At 35.7% G+C, this 18450-nt stretch overlaps 2 protein-coding genes and 1 pseudogene across 2 annotated transcripts; all 3 read left to right on the top strand.

Annotated features, from left to right (window-relative positions):
• The first annotated feature begins 177 nt into the window (after positions 1–177).
• Positions 178–4152, top strand: LOC120131392 (annotated as a pseudogene).
• Positions 4153–7352: 3200 nt separating this feature from the next.
• LOC120131598 (mucin-5B-like) lies at positions 7353–11858 on the top strand. Its single transcript, XM_039148556.1, is given in 8 exon segments — positions 7353–7724; positions 7872–7998; positions 9259–9278; positions 9281–9369; positions 10001–10112; positions 10115–10711; positions 10714–11093; positions 11370–11858. Coding segments are annotated over 8 exon segments (1731 nt in total). The 5' UTR covers positions 7353–7576; the 3' UTR covers positions 11628–11858.
• Positions 11859–13442: 1584 nt separating this feature from the next.
• Positions 13443–15429, top strand: LOC120131380 (LRR receptor-like serine/threonine-protein kinase EFR). The gene is made up of 5 exons (XM_039148389.1): positions 13443–13647; positions 13873–13937; positions 14006–14196; positions 14273–15173; positions 15424–15429. The coding sequence occupies exons 1-5, from the start codon at positions 13443–13445 to the stop codon at positions 15427–15429; spliced, it is 1368 nt and encodes a 455-aa protein (XP_039004320.1).
• The last annotated feature ends 3021 nt before the right edge of the window (positions 15430–18450 follow it).

The raw sequence follows: 18450 nt of genomic DNA, 5'->3' as shown, positions 1-18450 counted from the left end.
ACATATATGAAAGTAAAATCAAGCATTTTGGTATTTAAAAGGATTACTTTCCCCCCCCCCCCCCCCGTTTCCTTCGTATGAACATATTTGGCCTTTTTCTCCTGAAAATCTGATAAGTTTGAGCAAAGCATAGCTGCATAGGAGTTTAAGAACCTTGGCATGTTTTAAAAGCTTAGGATGGGCAATGGTTGCCTTTATGCAATGTATTTGGTTATCAGATTCTACCCGTATGCTTGAATAGTTATGTCTTTTATAGTTGAATGATACATATGATTTTGGCGTTTGAATGCAAAAGATGTCATTACGATAATTTATAGGTGTTGCGAGCAGACGAGGAGCTGGATTTTGTGGTTAATAAAATCTCTATCAACAGGAATGGGTCAGCTTTACTCCTAGCTGGTTCAGATGATCTATGTGTCATGTATCTTTATGGACGTTCTTCTGCTAAAGACAACGCCATTTGCAGGTAATGGTGCGAACTAACATGTTTTATGTATTATGCATGCTGGATTTTGTTTCTTATTAGTACTTTAATTGAGGAGCATGTTGAGTTAGCTGCATGTTTTTTTAAGTTGATATGTTTGAACACCGGTTATTGCAATAATCTATGGTTTTTGAACCACTAAACATTAATATACATAACGTGTCTAGACTGTTGTTTGTAGAACCTCTTGCACATTCAAAAGTTTGTACTCTGCTTGTGGTGTCGGTCTTCCTCTTTTCCTTGGATGTTTCAGCCAAAATGTTGACATTTTGTTCTGCAGGACTGTTTCAATGGGTTCTCAAGTTTATTCTAGTGAAAGCAGTGCAATACACATCCTTCAAGTGTCATGGCATCCCTATAGTGACACTCATGTTGGAATTCTCTCTTCTGATTCGGTTTTCAGGTATAGAATATTCATACTGTGATGTTCAGTTTGTGTTAATTGATCATGGTTTGGGGGCTACTTATCAATTATCATATTACTTTCTCTGAGATTATACCTTGGTTTAGGAAGAGAGTTGAAGAATTGCAATAAAACTTAAGGATAAATTTATTTTTAAAAATTGATGCTTGTTTAAATAAGGATGCTGCCATGAATGCCTATTTATGTTTATTCATATTTGGTTCGTTGCTTTCTAACTCCACAAGATTTCAATTCCATTTGAAATTCTCCCACTCTCACTCTTTATCTCTTGTGGAGTGTGTTTGAGTTTGCAGATATAGCATGTAAGTTATTTTGATGGTTTGTCACACTGGTCACATTCCTTCATTGGTTATATTCTTCTACACCTTGTAATGCATAATTTATGGCAGTCCTGTTAAAGCATTAAATGAATGGTTATTGACTTTGATTGAAGCAGTGTAACTTCTTATTTTCACTTCTCCACAGACTTGATTTATCCTCTGATGTGGTGCAACCGGAACAAGAGTATTATCTGCAGCCTGTTGAACCTGGTCGATCTAGGAATGCTGCATCAATCTGTCCTGTTGACTTTTCTTTCGGGGGTGACCATCTGTGGGATAGGTTTAGTGTAAGTTCATATATTTCTAATATTTGGAAATATTTTTATTGCTGTTGTATGGCTTCGCTGTTATGAGTAATGCAATCGTAATGGTATAATTCACAGTGACAATGAATTTAGGGAAATCCTTTTACTTGATTCATTATTCCTATAAATGACTATTTTGTATCTCCTTTTGAGTTCAATTGCCAAACGAACTCGAGATTGATGGATTGCAGTTGATATTCCTTTGCTCTGTTATCGAATCTGCCTATAATTTGATCTGCTGGTGTATGCTAAACCTTACAATTCTTATTTTACGGTCCAAATGTGGCTAAATGGTTTGTTGCCTCATTGATCTTGCTTCTCTATGCTTAATGAAATTGCAAACATCTCTTTTGATTTTTATAAGATATCCTTTACTTCTTTCCCATGTTTATTATATCTTTATAGTATTGCTGAGCCTGAGCTTGTTACATCTTGGAATTAATTACTATTCACGTATTGCGACAATCACTGAATATAACTTTTATGTCATTTAGGTTTTTGTATTATTCAGCGATGGATCTGTTTACATCCTCTGTCCAGTTGTTCCGTTTGGAAGGTATTCAATTTTTTTTATTCTCTCTTTTTACTTGCTTTTCAAATTCTTGAATTTAAACCATCTTCATAAACACTGCTGTGCTTATAAATTCATTTGAACTGAGTCAGTTGTGATGTTACCGTTAACCCTTGCTATGTTTGACTATGCTTTAAATAACCTGGAAATCAATGGGATTAAATTTTGTTTATTTCCATGTTTGCCACATGCCATAGGTCATGGGGCTGTACGGTTTAATTGTTTCTCCATGTTGATGTTGTTATGATTGTTGCTGCTCATTTCTACCCTATGCTGTCTGTGGCCTAGAAATTTACGTATGCCTTCTCTTGCATCTTGCTATTATATAACGATGTCATTGCCTATAAAATGATTGATGCTAATTTGCCTACTTTTTTCTTGTCATACTTATTTTTGGTATATCCGATGATCTATTTCTAAACAGCGTTTATAAATGGGAGTCAATATTGGAGATATATAGTGATGCTCATACTTTTGGACTGAACTCGGCCAATTCGGCAGCTGTTTGTAATTCTAATATGGCAATCTCTTGGTTAGAAGCAACGTTTCTCGAGCTAGTTCAACAAACAGCAGATGAGGAAAATCCAGCTATCGTAAAAGCTCATTCACATGCTTCATTTGATGCATCACTTGCTCTGCAGGTACGTGATATAATGGTATTGTACCCTATCTGAGGGATGCATTTAGTTTTGACTGGAGATTCTCATTTTGTTTGGATGTGCAATTTATGCTCTTTCCAGGAATGAGGAATTTAGGGTTGATCTGTGTATCATAGCATGAAAATTTCACTGAGAATATCAAGGCTTTGTCATGTTATAATTTCAATATCATTTCGTTTGATTTGATGACCTTTTTCAGGGTCAGTTACGTAAAGTATGCCATGCCGAGGAGGATGAAGCTGTAGCAGTTAGGGGTGCCGAATGTGAAGGCCCTGCAGTCAGCTTTCTCTATAATTTAGTCAGCAAAGACTCAATTCTGGTGACTGCCTGGAGTGGTGGGAAATTGCAAATAGATGCCCTAGCCGATGAAATCCAGCCAGTCTGGATAACTGGTAGTGCACCTCGTCTTCGTGTCGACTCCCATGATTATGTTCGTGGGATTGCTAATATCTGTGAATCAATCACTGCCGAGCATTCTATAGTGAAGCTTGATCAACCACTTGATAACACTGTTTGGTTGGGGCATCCACCTCCGTTGGTGAGACTGTCAATCGTGGATTTGGCTTTGCCAAGGAAGACAGAAGGCAGTTCTCTTATCACAATGTTTGCGGATCTGCTTATGCCCGAAATAATATATTCTCTTCATGAGGGAGGGGTAGACTCGATCGTCTTGCATTTTCTCCCTTTTACGTCTCAGATCAATGGGAAGGATGAGAATATCAAAATTCCCTCTGTGCATCCTGTACTGAGTACATGACAAGGTGAAACATCTTCACCCTCTCCTCTTTTTGGCTTTGCCTCACTGTCGGATTCATTCGGATATTCATGGGTTGTGGTAGTCACTTCAACCAAAGAATGTGTTGTGTTAGAGATGAAAACTTGGAATTTGTTGCTTTCCGTTCAAAATGACCAAGAGAAGCCCGTTAGCTCAGAAGAGCAGAAAGAGAAAGATACTCTGGATATCATAAGCAAAGAACTCCTCTTTGGTCCTATGTCGGTTCTGGTTCCTCAGGCCTCGCCTAATCTGCGTTCTATCTCTGCAGATTCCATCGAAGGTCGATCTGCTCTTCAACAGTACTACAAGCTTTTCCATGAAAATTATGTCGAGTATGCACATAAGGTGAGAATCCATCATCTAATTGAAATCCATTTACTGTCTTTGGTTTCCATGTAACTGGAATTGAAAGTGTCGAAGCTTTATTTTTCTTTCTGCTTTTACAGTAACCGCAGGAGCTTCTCCGGCAGCCGCAATTGACCACCAAGCTTTCTTCTCTGATGTTGTTGCTGCTCGCTGCGTTCTTCATTTTTCGATTCCTTTTGCAAATAAACAAAAAGGAAAAGAATAGGACTTTTTAATCCTATGAATTTCAAAAGTTTTCTTTTTGCACCTTTATAGTATAAAACGACACCGTTTTACTAGAAGAATCTCTAACTCCTTTCTCGCCTAGTCCTAATTAAACTATTAATTTATGAGGGGTTGAATGTGCAATTTTTTTTTGAAAAGGGACAATACCACCTGCATGTAGTTTAGGTTTACGCTTGTCCGAACTCTAATGATATGAACTCGAAATAATTTTTTATTGGTTTAAGATAATTTTTATTTTGAAAAATAGGTCTCGTTAAACATCCTTTTATTTCTAGTGCTATAAATGGAAAAGAGTACTTACAGAAATCGTCTTATTTACAAGAATCATTCAATACAGTAGTAATAATTTCGAGATAAATCGAGTCAAAATACATAATTAAACCAGATCGAAATGTCCAACTAGCTAATTTATGAGACAATGTGTTACAATCACGATTAACATAATTGATACTAAACCTAGTAACAGCTCTTTGCCTCTGCCAAATGAATTCCTAAAGTGAAAATGTCAGCTATCGTACGTTGAAGTTTGTTAACCACAAGCTTAGGCATCAAATTCAATTCACACGTGTGTCCATCTGTACTCCCTAGCCAAATGTAAACCAACAATAATAGCATGGATTTCAGCTAGACCAGCCTTCACACAAGCTGGTGATGATGAAGTAAGACCAGAGGCGGGGTTAGGACATGGACAACATGCACGTCAGTAAGGGCTTAAAAAATTAGATTTATTATTATTGTTACAATAAAAAGCAAACAAAATATTATAGATTAGTGGTAAAATTGAGATTTAAGGGTCTCTTTTTAAGAATTTACACATGGTCTCCAACGTCCTAGTTCCGACCCTGAATAAGATCACCTAAAACCTGGCCCTCTGAATCCCGGGTTATGAACTCAGCTGCTGCCATGTGCGTCGTCGAATCGAAAGCACCATCAACATTAAATCTTTACAACACCTTGTGGTGGGAGACTAATGAATCGGCGAAAGCCACACTATGCCGATCACGTTGGCCATGTAATCCCGACAAGCGATTGTGTTGTTGGGCATGTAGAAACTCATCCTGAAAAGTTTTTGCATTGGTAACTATGACCCAAGGAGGTTGGAGATGCCCTTCATGAACCAAAGTGTTACATCAATTCCATATATTCCAAAGAAGCACAATAAAGTCTGTTAATCCGGTACCTAAACTATCGGTAATTATATATAATATTTAGGTAAATTATTTGTTTAGTATCTAAACTATTAGTTTGGTCTGTTTTAGTACATGGGGTTTTAATTTTTTCAAAATTTTACCTAAAGTTTAGTTTTTGAATCATTTTAATACCCTGTTGTTAAAAACTTTAGTTTTTATTTCATTTTAGTACCATCGTTCAAAATTTAACGTTAAATTTTGAAAAGATTGAAAGTTAGGTACTAAAATAGACCAAAACTGATAGTTTATGTATTAAACGCGTTAAGTTTTTAACGGTGGGGTATCAGAATGAAATGAAAACTAAACATTAGGTATGATTTTGAAAAAAATTAAAAGTTTAAGTACTAAAATAGACCAAAACTGATAGTTTAAATACTAAATGTATATTTTACCCTAATATTTATTTAGAATTCTATTAATTTTATTGACTATGAACTTATATACATCCTAATAGACTTTGCTGCTCATACCTAGGCCGAAACTTATGCTAATTTTAATCAAATCTCTAAATCATATAATATCATATCAAAATCTATAGACTATAATTTTTTACTATCCATATTAAGAATTCAAGTATTAAAATCAAATCACTTGATTCAAAATTATCCGAATCTAAAAAATATCAATGATTACACATTTAGTACCTAAACTATCAACTTTAGTTCATTTTAGTACATAAACTTTTAAAACCATATCTAAAGTTTAGTTTTTGTTTCATTTTAGTATCCCACCGTTAAAAACTTTAATTTTATTTCATTTTAATACACATTCAAAATTTAATGTTAAGTTTTGAAAAATTGAAAGTTTAGGAACTAAAATGAACCAAAATTTATAGTTTAGGTACTACATGGGTTAAGGTTTTTTACGGCGAGATACTTTTTTTTTATAAGAATTTCAGGCCTCGTTAAAAATCACATTCTTGATTAATGGAGCTAGTAGGGTAGCTCCTTAATTAGCGGAAGGAGGAAAAAAGTGTCTTAGGATTTTATTGAACATAAGAAATTACATAAGATACAACCTGGTAAAAACCCTTAACATAAACAGATAAACTGGGAACAACCCTAAACCACCCATAAAACTAACAGTAGTTCAACTAATCTGTCCTATTAACCCATCTAACAACCCTTTCTAAATCAATAAAAACTAGCATTTACAACCAAAAACTAAAATAAACGCCTCTGAATACAGCTGTCGAGCAATTAAGAATCAATTGTAGGAACAAGTTCTAGTGAAATATCGCAATCTTCGGGGACCCAAGAGTTAGGTTTGAAGGAAGGATCAACTTCGTGCACCATGATTTTAAACAAATTATCACTGACCTTTAACTCCATCAACTCATCAAATCTCCCTTGAGCCTTTGTGAGTATTTGAATTTTAGCCCGATCAAAAGACGATGGGAACTCACAACTGTTGTCGATTGCTACTAATTTGCCCCACTTAGATGCAATGTTTTTGAAAGTATTCCAATTCCAAGCGTGAAAAGGAATACCTTCGCAAACTAACCAAACGCGACGACACTCCACCACTAGGCTCTTTGACCAAGTTGTCACTCTGGAAAACCATTCTGCAAGAGTCTCTAGTTTCTCATCCTTCACTAATCTCAATGAATCGGAATCTCCAAAAACCATTAGAACCGCATTTCCAACAGCTCTCATTAGCGTGAAGCCAGCTAGTCCTTTGGCTTGTATTTGGTTAGCAAGATTACCAATTTTGATAACTAAACGTTAGTTATGGTTTTGAAAAAAATGAAAGTTTAGATACTAAAATAGATCAAAACATATAGTTTTAAGTATTAAATGCGTAATTTACCCAAAATCAAACTTGAAAGTAACTTGAATCCAAAACTCAATCAGACCTAATAGATTTAGTTTAAACGGTTCATGGATGAATCAAATAATATTTAAAGAATTCAATGGAATAAATGCAAAATTTCCAAAAAGAAAAAAAATTCAAAAGGAGGGTATTATCGTAATTATCCATCAACCTAAAACAAGGAATCTGAAAACGTAGCTTTTAAGTGAGGAAGGAATAGAAAAAACAACGGGAGCTCTCTAGTTTTTTCACTGACAATTCCCCGTTTTCTTCCCATTTTACCCTTCCCTTCTTCCCCTTATTTACACTCCTCTGCCACTCTCCGCCATTGTCGTTTTCCTCTCCTCCTCCTCCTCCATGTCGTTTCGCATTCCCAGCTACTCCGAAGCTCTATCCAACTCTTTAAAACGTTGCGTTTAGGGCTCCTTTTTGATCCGCGTTGAAGATGAATCGGAGCTTTAGGGCTCAGCAAGAGACGGCAATGCAAACTGCGGCGTTGAAACAACGGCAGCAGCTGAGAGCTTCGTTGATGAAGGAGAAAGAGGAAGAGCTCGCATTGTTTCTCGAGATGCGTAGACGTGAGAAAGAACAGAGTACGCTTCTTAATCACCCCTCCGAAGACTTTGATGCTCCTTTAGATAAGTTTTTTTTGTTGAATTTTTCTAGGTTTTTTTTCTTCGTGATTAGTTTGGCAGTTTTAGTTGCTGGTGTGTTAATTTGGTAATTTCTGAAAATCTTAGGAGCTAAACCTGGAACTTCTCCGATATTTAATCTCTCGGCACCGACGACTACGGCGGGGAGAAAGACGGGTGCTGCTGCTGCTGACGATTTTCTTAATTCCGAAAGTGAAAAAAACGATTATGAATGGTAATTTCTTTGTTTGTTTGCCTATTTCCTCATTTAATTTAATTTATTAATTTAAGCTATTATTTTAACTGAAAGCAGAATCCAAAAAGCTCTCTTTCAACTTAGAAGTTAACATCAAATGTTTATATGTCGGAAGAACTACGTTGGAATTGGCTTAGTTCTTTAATTTTAATTAGTTGTAGTATCGGTTTGTATGCCATATTGATGCATAGCTTATGGTTGCATTTGAACGTTCTTTCGACCATTTTCCGGTAGATTTTGGTTAATTTACTTTATGTTTGCCAAAACAGCAGGAAGAGAGAGGACAGGAACAAGAAAGTGGGATGATAATTATCGTTGACATGTGTTTCATTAAAGTTAATATTTGATGGTTGTGATGGGCAGTTTTAACATGTGCTCTGGGGTCACTAGCTGCATATATATTAGCACTTGTATTCTCTAAAAATGGTGGCTACTTTTGGGTTTTGTCTGCTCTGAAGCTAGTAAAGTATTGATGATGACTTGTTATGATGTCCTTTGAATTGGTTACAATTCCGTTCTGGGAACTCAAACTACAGTTTCCTTTCTATTTGAATTAAATCACATTTCAGTGTTAATAGCTTGGTTCCATTTATTTCTCATGGTTATATCCTTTTTTGTTCCTATATTATCAGATTCAGATTATTACTCGTGATTCATGTTATAGTCCTTTTACATGTTTTCCTTTCCTTTGTTTATCTGAAAGAGGCTGAAAAGTTGGTAGATTCTATCTGCATATCTGTGGATAGATTTAGGTTAGTTGCCTCAAAATTTTAAGTTTCAGATTTTCAAAACAAGCCAATTGTTAAATATCGACACCATAAGTTAAGTAGAGAATTGATCCCAAAAAAAGGACTGGAACTCTGATATATTATTGTTGGTCTGTCAGGAATGTTAGACTTTCAAATTGTAATAAATTCAGGAGAAATTCTGAATTTATTGTAACTTTGGAAATAAACATGATTCTTTGCTTCACAAAGTTTTCTGTAATGTTATGTTGTGAATCTTAAGATAGGAATCCTTGGTGTTAAGAATGGTAAAGGATTTTGAATTGCGGGTTTTGATTCCATAACCTTTTAAACGGAAGTTTTCAGATGAATTCCCACAATCTAACGAAAGATGTGTTGAAAGCTTCCACTTGCTTGAGCTTTGTGCTAATCCTTGGCTTTTCTCACATGAATACAATTAAGTGATAAATATTTCTATTAATACGACTCTATCATGAATTGTCTCATATTACAGGCTTTTAACACCTCCTGGTACTCTTTTCCTTCCTTGGAGATGGAGTCACAAATGACTGTAATGAGTCAGATTGGTGTTCCTAAGGCTGGCTCAACTACCCTGAAATCTAGGGTATGAAAAGTTTTCTTAATGCTATAATATGGATTGCATACCTTTGGAAAGTTTGATTATTTAAGTACATCATATAATAGTTGCTGGAAGCAGGAATTTATCCCGTTCAACATTTGTTAAATGAGTTGGATTTTATTGAAGATCATGTTTGAACAGAACATAGCCCTGTTTTGGCCAATTTGCTGTGAAATTTGATTATTTCCTGTAAAGCTTTTAGATTCAAGTGTGGTCAAGAATCGGCAAAACTGAAGGCTCTTTGTTTTTGTAACTATACATTAACTGATTAAAGAGCCGTTTTTAACTAGGACCAAACATGGATGTCTGTCTGTTATCTTGGAACTTGTTAATCTTTCTCTATGTATGTTATTGACTTGCCATAAAAAACCAATTAGTACTATTTGGAAGCTTAGCAGGAATAACTCTCACTGGTCCCCAAATTTAAGCACTTAGAAGTTTGAAAAACTGTGTACCTGTTAAAATATCATCGATGATATATGTTCTCAGATATTTTTGCATCTTAAAATTGCAAAGGTTATTTCCATGGTTTCGTTTGGTTTTTGGACCTTTAAGTGTTTTGATAATTGGATTCATGAACTTATTTGCAATAGCTATCTGTTCATTGTTTTATTAGCTGGCGAATTCCCACCCAGAGTCTGCTGCCAGGAGCAACTTATCACCAAAGCAACCGGCTTTATCCCCTGGGTCGAATTCTATAGGTGTTCGCAGGCCCTCATCATCAGGGGGTCAGGTTCAAGACCAGCAACACCCACTGGGCGGCCTACATTGACTGGAGCATCTAAACCTACAAGATCGTCAACACCCACATCTCGGGCCACATCATCAACCAAGCCCTCAAATCCCTCAACTAAGCTTGTAACATCTGCAGCAAAGCCTGTAATTTCTGCTACCAAGTCTGCAACAAAACCCGTAACTTACACAACTAAACCCACGGTTTCTGGTGCCAAGACTACAGCTTCTGCTACTAAACCCACAGTTTCTGCAAGATCTGCCACGCTGACAAGGTCCACAACAAGGTCTTCAACACCAACAAGGTCCACAACAAGGTCTTCAACACCAACTGCAAGACCTTCTATACCTTCATCCAAACCTGTATCAAGAGCAGCCACACCGACTTGTCGTTCATCAACTGCTGCTAATATATCTGCTCCTTCAATCAAACCATCCCCATCTGTTACAAAGTCAATTCTTTTAGCATCCAGAAATTCTGTTCCATCACGTGGTGCCTCTCTAGTGGTAAAATCTAAGCCATGGAAGCCTTCTGAGATGCCTGGTTTCTCACTTGATGCTCCACCAAATTTACGAACAACACTACCTGATAGACCACTTCAGCAACAAGAGGCAGGCCTGGAGCACCAAGTTCTCGATCTTCTTCTGTTGAACCAGGTCCTATCGGTAGACCAAGACGGCAATCATGCTCACCTTCAAGAGGACGTCCCCCTCATGGTTCTATGCTGCATGTCAGTGGGAGCTCCGTGCCCGCAATAAGTCGTGGATATTCAAAAGTTAGTGACAACGTGAGCCCTGTTGTGATTGGAACTAAAATGGTTGAGAGGGTAATAAACATGCGGAGACTGGCACCTCCTGGGAAAGATAATAAACATTCTCCTCACGGTAACTTGTCTGGGAAGTCTTCATCACCAGATAGTTCAGGCTTTGGAAGAACGCTCTCAAAGAAGTCATTGGATATGGCTATAAGGCATATGGTGAGTATCTCCTAAAATTTTATGAGGGATATATTTTAGTTAATAGTTTTATTCGTAGTATATCGAATCATTTAGTTATCAAGGTAAATATGTTTGAAGATATCACGGTATCATGAATCATTTAGTTAATAGCTATATTCGTAGGTAGCATGGTTAACCCTCATTTATCCCAACAGTCTCAACTTTTAAGTTCTTAAGAGTCAGCCAATACACTAACAAGTTGAAGGTTGGGATGTGGCTATTTCATCTGACTTCATACTTGTTTGTCTTTATCAGGATATAAATCGACGCATTCCTGGTAATTTACAGCCATTAATGACAAATATTCCAGCATCATCTATGTACAGCGTGAGATCAGGTCCTACACGGAGCAGAAATATTAGTGTCTCGGATTCCCCTCTTGCTACAAGCAGCAATGCTAGTTCAGAGCTTAGTGTCAATAACAATGGCGTTTGTTTCAATGGGAACGAAGTAGAAGATGATATTGGCAGTGAGGTAGGTGGTCGATCCCCTGCCAGCATGCATGCCAGATGATTGCCAGGGTTAATAAGGTACGAAAATACATTACTTGTTATTTTTTAAATCTGTGGTATTTGACATTCAGAAGAGAACTGATTTCTAGGAAGAACCACGAATCGAATCACTATTCTAATATTAATGTAAAGCTAATTAGATTTGCTTAATGTGTTGTAATTAACAATCATTGTATTATTAGGGCAACCAATGTAGATGGTAGACATCTTTTCTTCAGCTTCGACACAGTGGGTTGTTATGAACTAGCTTTGAAATGGATAGATATTGTTAATTGAAAACCAGGGTAGATGCTAGATGTCTTTCTTCAACCTCCCTACTAAAAAATTTACCCTATCAAATCGGGCTGTAACTCGCTGATTTCGGGTTAAATTGTCATCCCTAGTTAATTAATTAAAATATAAATTTATTTATAATTACGTGATTAAAATATAAATATAAATAATGTGTATTATATATAAACCGATAAAGTGATCCGATTGTATCGGTTGATAAATAGAATGACTCCATTGTGTTCTCTGAAACAGATCCAACTAATTTGTATGAATGGATCCATTAAAATTCACCACTCACTGATCTAAGCATTAGAAAGTTTTATTATCATTACAATTAGGTAATCGTTTTGTATTATTTGAATTTGACAAAAAAAAAAAAAGGAAAAAAAGAGAGTTAGCAATAGTTTTCTAAAAATTAACATTAATATAATTACAAAAATATTAATTCTCATTTCACGTATATCTTCTAGCTTGGTTATCGAGCAAAGCATAGTGTGAAGATAACATCTGATATGTCCACGATCACAATGTAATTGAAGACGTTCTCGAATAGAAAAGCATCGTCCAACTCGATCACATCGAGAAACACCAACCTTTATAGCATTGCTCAATCAACAGGAAATATGCCAATGAAAACAAATATGTGCATTAATCTTTTGCAGAATGCTCTCCATCAACATGAATTCCCTTTGCTTTGAGCATATAATCAAACTAGAAAAAGAAGCATAACTTTAGCTATGTGCAAAGAGAGTAAACAGAGGAAAGAAAAACTTTGAAAAAGAAAAGAAAACTTTTATAAAACCGGAGGATAGAAGAAGAATGAATTTTGAATGTGTTTTGAGGCTTATCCTGATAGGGTATTTATAGCCTTCAAAATCCTAAAACCAAGGAAAAGATAATTCCTAAAATAAATAAGAAATAAATCCTAAAGGTAATTCTTAAACTATAAAATCTAAAAACATGGACAATATAAAAGACAACTCTTAAAATATTTAACTAAAACCCTAGAGATAAATATGGAATAAAATAATCCTAAAGATAATTTCAAATGTTTTATTCAAATTCAACTTTAAATCTCCTAAGATATCTCTTCCCGTCCACCTTCCAGAAGGTGCTGAGTAGATCTTCTAGAAAATTGCTGTTGACTGGACCTTCTAGAAACTACCACGTTAGACCGTGTCATGCCTAGAGTCATGCTCATGTCTCAGCCGTGACCAAATAATAAAAAAATACAGAATGCACCCTTTTTACTGCTAATTTTGGAAAGTAGATCATGCACGAAAATAAGCATAATACAACCAAATCAGCAGCAGTAAACCCACAAGATCGAAGAATTAAAGAGCAAATATTATCGATTTAGAACACTCATCATGGAGCTATCAAAAAAACATTTGGAAGTTATAGTTCTTCTCATATGCTTCAACTTGCAGGGTCTTAACTTGCTTGGTTTAACAACAGCAGCCCTGCAAACAGAGGAAATGAGACCAATCAACAAGCTTTACTCCAGTTCAAGGCCAAGATAACAGGTGATCAACTTAAGATTATGGAGTCTTGGAATAGTTCGATTCATTTCTGCCAGTGGCACGGTGTTACATGTGGCCGCAAGCATCAGAGAGTCACTACGTTGGAACTACAATTTCTCAAACTGTCTGGATCTTTATCGTTGAATCTTGGGGGCAACAACTTCTACAACCAGATTCCACAAGAAATCGATCATTTAAGAAGACTAGAAATATTGGACTTGACAAGTTTCCCTATATCATTTTCTTGTACAAGAAATTAATGCTTTCTGAAATATCAACCATAAAAACCAACCCCAAGTAGACGCATCTAGCTAAAGCAGGGACCCATGGAAATCTTAGCCACATGACTTTCAGATTTTGAAAGTTAATGAGAGATAGAAAAAAAAAATCAGAGTTCAAAAACTACATAAATTGCGCTCTGGTTCTTGTTGATGAACAAGGCATTCTCAGATAAAAAATCAATCTCAACAATTAAGAAATTGGTTGAAATTCATGGATCTATCAAAAAGCATATGGTAGCATCCGCCTCTCTTTCCATGTTTGCATTGAAATTATCACCCTCCTCTTATGCTTCAACTTGCAGGGCCTTAACTTGCTTGGCTTAGCAACAGCAAGCCCTGCAGTTAGAGGAAATGAGACTGATCAACAAGATTTACTGCAGTTCAAAAGCAAGATAATCGGTGATCAGCTTAGATCTTTGGAGTCTTGGAATAGTTCCATTCATTTCTGTCAGTGGCGTGGCGTGGCGTTACATGGGGTCGCAGGCATCAGAGAGTAACTAGGTTGGAACTGCAATTCTTCAACTCTCTGGACCTTTATCTCCCTTCATTGGAAATTTGAGCTTTCTCAGGGAGTTGAATCTTGCGGCTAATGGATTCAACAACCAGATCCCCCAAGAAGTCGGTCGTTTAAAAAGACTGGAAAGATTGGATCTGACCAATATCTCCATCAGTGGTGAAATCCCATCCAATTTATCTGCTTGTTCTCAGCTTACATTTGTTAGTATGTTAGGCAACAAGATAACAGGAGAAATACCTTCTTTGCTGGGTCTCTTGTCAAACCTGAAAATATTAACTTTTTCTAACAACAGTTTGACAGGGAACATCCCACCTTCCTTGGGGAAATTGTCATCCCTGGAGGTACTCGATTTATCATTAAATGGATTAACTGGGACTATACCTGAAGCTTTGGGGCAATTGGCAAATCTTTCATATTTCTTCGTAGGAGTTAATGCAATTTCTGGTATTGTTCCTATTGCAACCTTCAATCTCTCTAATATTAGAGAATTTGATATTGGTGGAAACAAGATTGAAGGTACTCTTCCTTGTGACTTAGCAATCATTATGCCATATCTTAAATTCTTTTCTGTAGGGCGAAACCAAATTTCTGGACAAATCCCGATTTCAATATTCAACGCCTCAAATCTAAATGCACTTGAATTTGGTGGAAACAGACTCAGTGGGAACGTTCCTTCCTTAGAAAATCTGAATGGACTACGTGGACTTCTTCTAGGAACAAATTACTTGGGACATGGGAGAGAAGATGACTTGCATTTTCTCTGCACTCTAGTTAATAATACCAAACTAGAACAATTATATATAAGCCAAAATAATTTAGGAGATGTATTTCCAGAATGCATTAGCAATTTTTCGAGCACCCTACTAGGTTTAGTAATGGAAGAGAACAAAATATGGGGAAGAATTCCAAATGGCATTGGAGATCTCATCAACTTGGAAGTGCTGGTGGCTTCTGTAACACCCCAACCCGTACCCGACCCAGATACGAGTCAGAGATGTCACATCGACTTTTCAAAATAATATAATTGTACAAATGGTAGAAAATTTAAACTTATATAATAAATCCCATAATTTACATCAGTTTAATACGAAACTTACAAAAATAATCAGAGCATGTACAACTTAAATTTTTAGTTACATGCCAACATTAACTTTCATAACAAAATAACCTACTGTTTAAGTTGCTTCTGATATTATATTGCAGGAGTGATGATGTCCCAGCTGCTTATCCTTGCTTGTATAACTTCTCGGATCCTACGTGTGAAACACTCACACGCTAAGTCATCGGCTTAGTGAGGCACAAAAATATATATACTAATACTATAATGAAATCTATAACATGAAATCATACCTTTATTCAATGCAAAAGACTAAATCATGCATTTTACACATAGTAACTTGTCATAATATTTAATGTTATTTCATATTATATTTTCATTAGCCCATGATACAATACATAGAACTTAAGGTATGTGAGTGCTTGAGGTTGTGCACAATTTTGTCACCACAACTCGTATAATACATCGAAAATGCCACGTAGAATTGCACCGAAGTGCCGCGTAGAAATGCACCGAAGTGTCATACAAAATGTCCATAAGGACCACATAGAAATCTCCTTAAGAACCATATATATTCCAAAGGACCAAATATGCGTCTCAAATGACCACATATGTTCCAAAGGATTATATATGTCCCGAAGGACCACATAGACCCTCGACTCTTGGCATGCCAATTATACCTATAGCTCTCATCTACATAACATGGGTTTTTCACAATTCACATAGTTTATTTTTCATAGACATATAAATTCTTAATTTTATCACATAGCTCATGTAAACTTCTCATACATATTCACGTAGATCATTGTCACATAATGCAAATATGAGTTCATGTCATGTATCGTATCCTATAATGCAATCTTTTATTAATTATGTTGGAACTAGACTTATCACAAGTCTAAAGTTTAATATCCTACTATAATCATATTATGAATATGCACTCACCTATATCTTTTTGTCCTTCCCTCGATCAATCTTACTCGTCACTTGTTCCAGAACTAGTTTATGCTCAGTATCTACATAAATATGATTACCAAAACAATCATCAGAATCCTAACATAACTCAATCTTAATAACTTAAACCATTTAATGAACATAATTCATATTTTCCTTCTTAAGTAGTATAAGTACCCAAGGTACAGTATCGATACTTCCCTATTAAGTAGTATCGGTACTCAAGGTACAGTACATATACTTGCTTTATAATGGTACCGATACCATACTTGAGTATCGATACCAAAATTAGATTCGATGTTTTAGGTCCAAAAATGGTATCGATACATGCCTTCTGTATCGATACCCATGGTATCGATACTACCCCTTTCGGTATCGATACCTCATGAAGATGTTGTCTAAAATGGTCTTATGGTATCGATATTATTCATGTAGTATCGATACCTACACAATAATATAGCCTATACTAGCTGTGTAGTATCGGTACCAACTCATCTGGTACCGATACCACTTGCTCAGAACAAACTTCTTTCACCCGAAAATCATCAACGGTTTACTTAATTTTCACCTTTAAAGTTCCTTTCATACCAACAACCTCAAATACAATCATTTTAACTTTCTTTTATCATCTTTGCACCTTATAAACTTCAATATCTTATTCCAATTCTTGAAATTAAGAATTTTACTAAGTTTTCCATATAATCCAAACTTAACTCTAGCACTTGTTACTTCTTATTCACACCTATGACAAGTCAAATCCAGCTTCTAAATTTATTTAAATCTTCTGATTCAAATTTTCACTTAAAAACTTCATACATTCAATCGTCCATAACTCATCATTCTTTGAGTTTCTATACCTCTTTTTGTTTTCATACTCTTTCCTAATACTTTATCAATCAAAACCACACCTAACTTTCAAGAATTAACCAAATAAAAGCCACATCACCTTAGCTTATGGGGCTTCACGGCTAGAGAAGAAGAGTGAAGAAGAGTTTTCTAGAAGACTTTCTTTTATCCTCCACTTCCCACGTGTATATATATATCCTTACCATATTAAATTTTAATTCATCATTAGGTCAAATAACCATTTTGACCTTCTATCCATCATTCTTTACAATTTGATCATACATAAAATTTTCATATAAGTCCCTGAACTATTCAATTTATCTACTTTAGCCAATCAATTCTGAAGTTTTTTAATTTAGTCACTAGCCCAGTATTATGGATGTTACAGCTTCACAAAATCAACTTTCTGGTCCCATTTACCATACCATCGGGAAGCTTCAGAAGCTAAAGATATTTTTCGCCCATACTAATTTTCTATGTGGGACTATTCCTCATTCTATTGGAAATTTAGTAGTGTTACTCAAACTTGCTTTACATAGTAATAATCTTGAAGGAAGCATTCCTTCAAGTCTAGGTAAGTGTCAAAATTAGCTTGCCGTAAATCTTTCTCATAACAATCTTAGAGGACCAATACCCCCTCAAGTACTTACAATCTCATCCTTGTCCATTGATACTCTTTCCTAATACTTCACCAATCAAAACCACACCTAACTTTCAAGAATTAACCAAATGAAAGCCACATCACCTTAGCTATGGGGCTTCACGGCTAGAGAAGAATAGGAAGAAGAGTTTTCTGGAAGACTTCTTTTATCCTCTACTTCCCACGTGTATATATATATATATATCCTTACCATATTATATTTTAATTCATCATTAGGTCAAATAACCATTTTGACCTTCTATCCATCATTCTTTACAATTTGATCATACATAAAATTTTCATATAAGTCCCTGAACTATTCAATTTATCTACTTTAGCCATCAATTCTGAAGTTTTTTAATTTAGTCACTAACCTAGTATTGAGGATGTTACAACTTCACAAAATCAACTTTCTGGTCCCATTTACCATGCCATCGGGAGGCTTCAGAAGCTAAAGATATTTTTCGTCCATACTAATTTTCTATGTGGGACTATTCCTCATTCTATTGGAAATTTAGTAGTGTTACTCAACTTGCTTTACATAGTAACAATCTTGAAGGAAGCATTCCTTCAAGTCTAGGTAAGTGTCAAAATTAGCTTGCCGTAAATCATTCTCATAACAATCTTAGAGGACCAATACCCCCTCAAGTACTTACAATCTCATCCTTGTCCATGCTCTAGACTTATCCTCAAACAACTTGACTGGTGAGCTTCATGTTGAAGTAGAAAAATT

The sequence above is a fragment of the Hibiscus syriacus genome, unplaced genomic scaffold (assembly GCF_006381635.1).
Source record: "Hibiscus syriacus cultivar Baekdansim isolate YM2019G1 unplaced genomic scaffold, ASM638163v2 tig00001695_pilon, whole genome shotgun sequence".
Classification (NCBI taxonomy): Eukaryota; Viridiplantae; Streptophyta; class Magnoliopsida; order Malvales; family Malvaceae; genus Hibiscus; species Hibiscus syriacus.
Note: the sequence above shows the minus strand (reverse complement) of the source record. Positions and strands in the feature narration are given on the sequence as shown.

Coding starts and splice junctions, on each gene's coding strand:
- LOC120131380 (XM_039148389.1), top strand. CDS start 13,443: ATGGAGTCTTGGAATAGTTCGATTCATTTCTGCCAGTGGCACGGTGTT. Junction 13,648..13,872: donor AGAAATATTGGACTTGACAA/GTTTCCCTATAT, acceptor AGGCATTCTCAG/ATAAAAAATCAATCTCAACA. Junction 13,938..14,005: donor GATCTATCAAAAAGCATATG/GTAGCATCCGCC, acceptor TTCAACTTGCAG/GGCCTTAACTTGCTTGGCTT.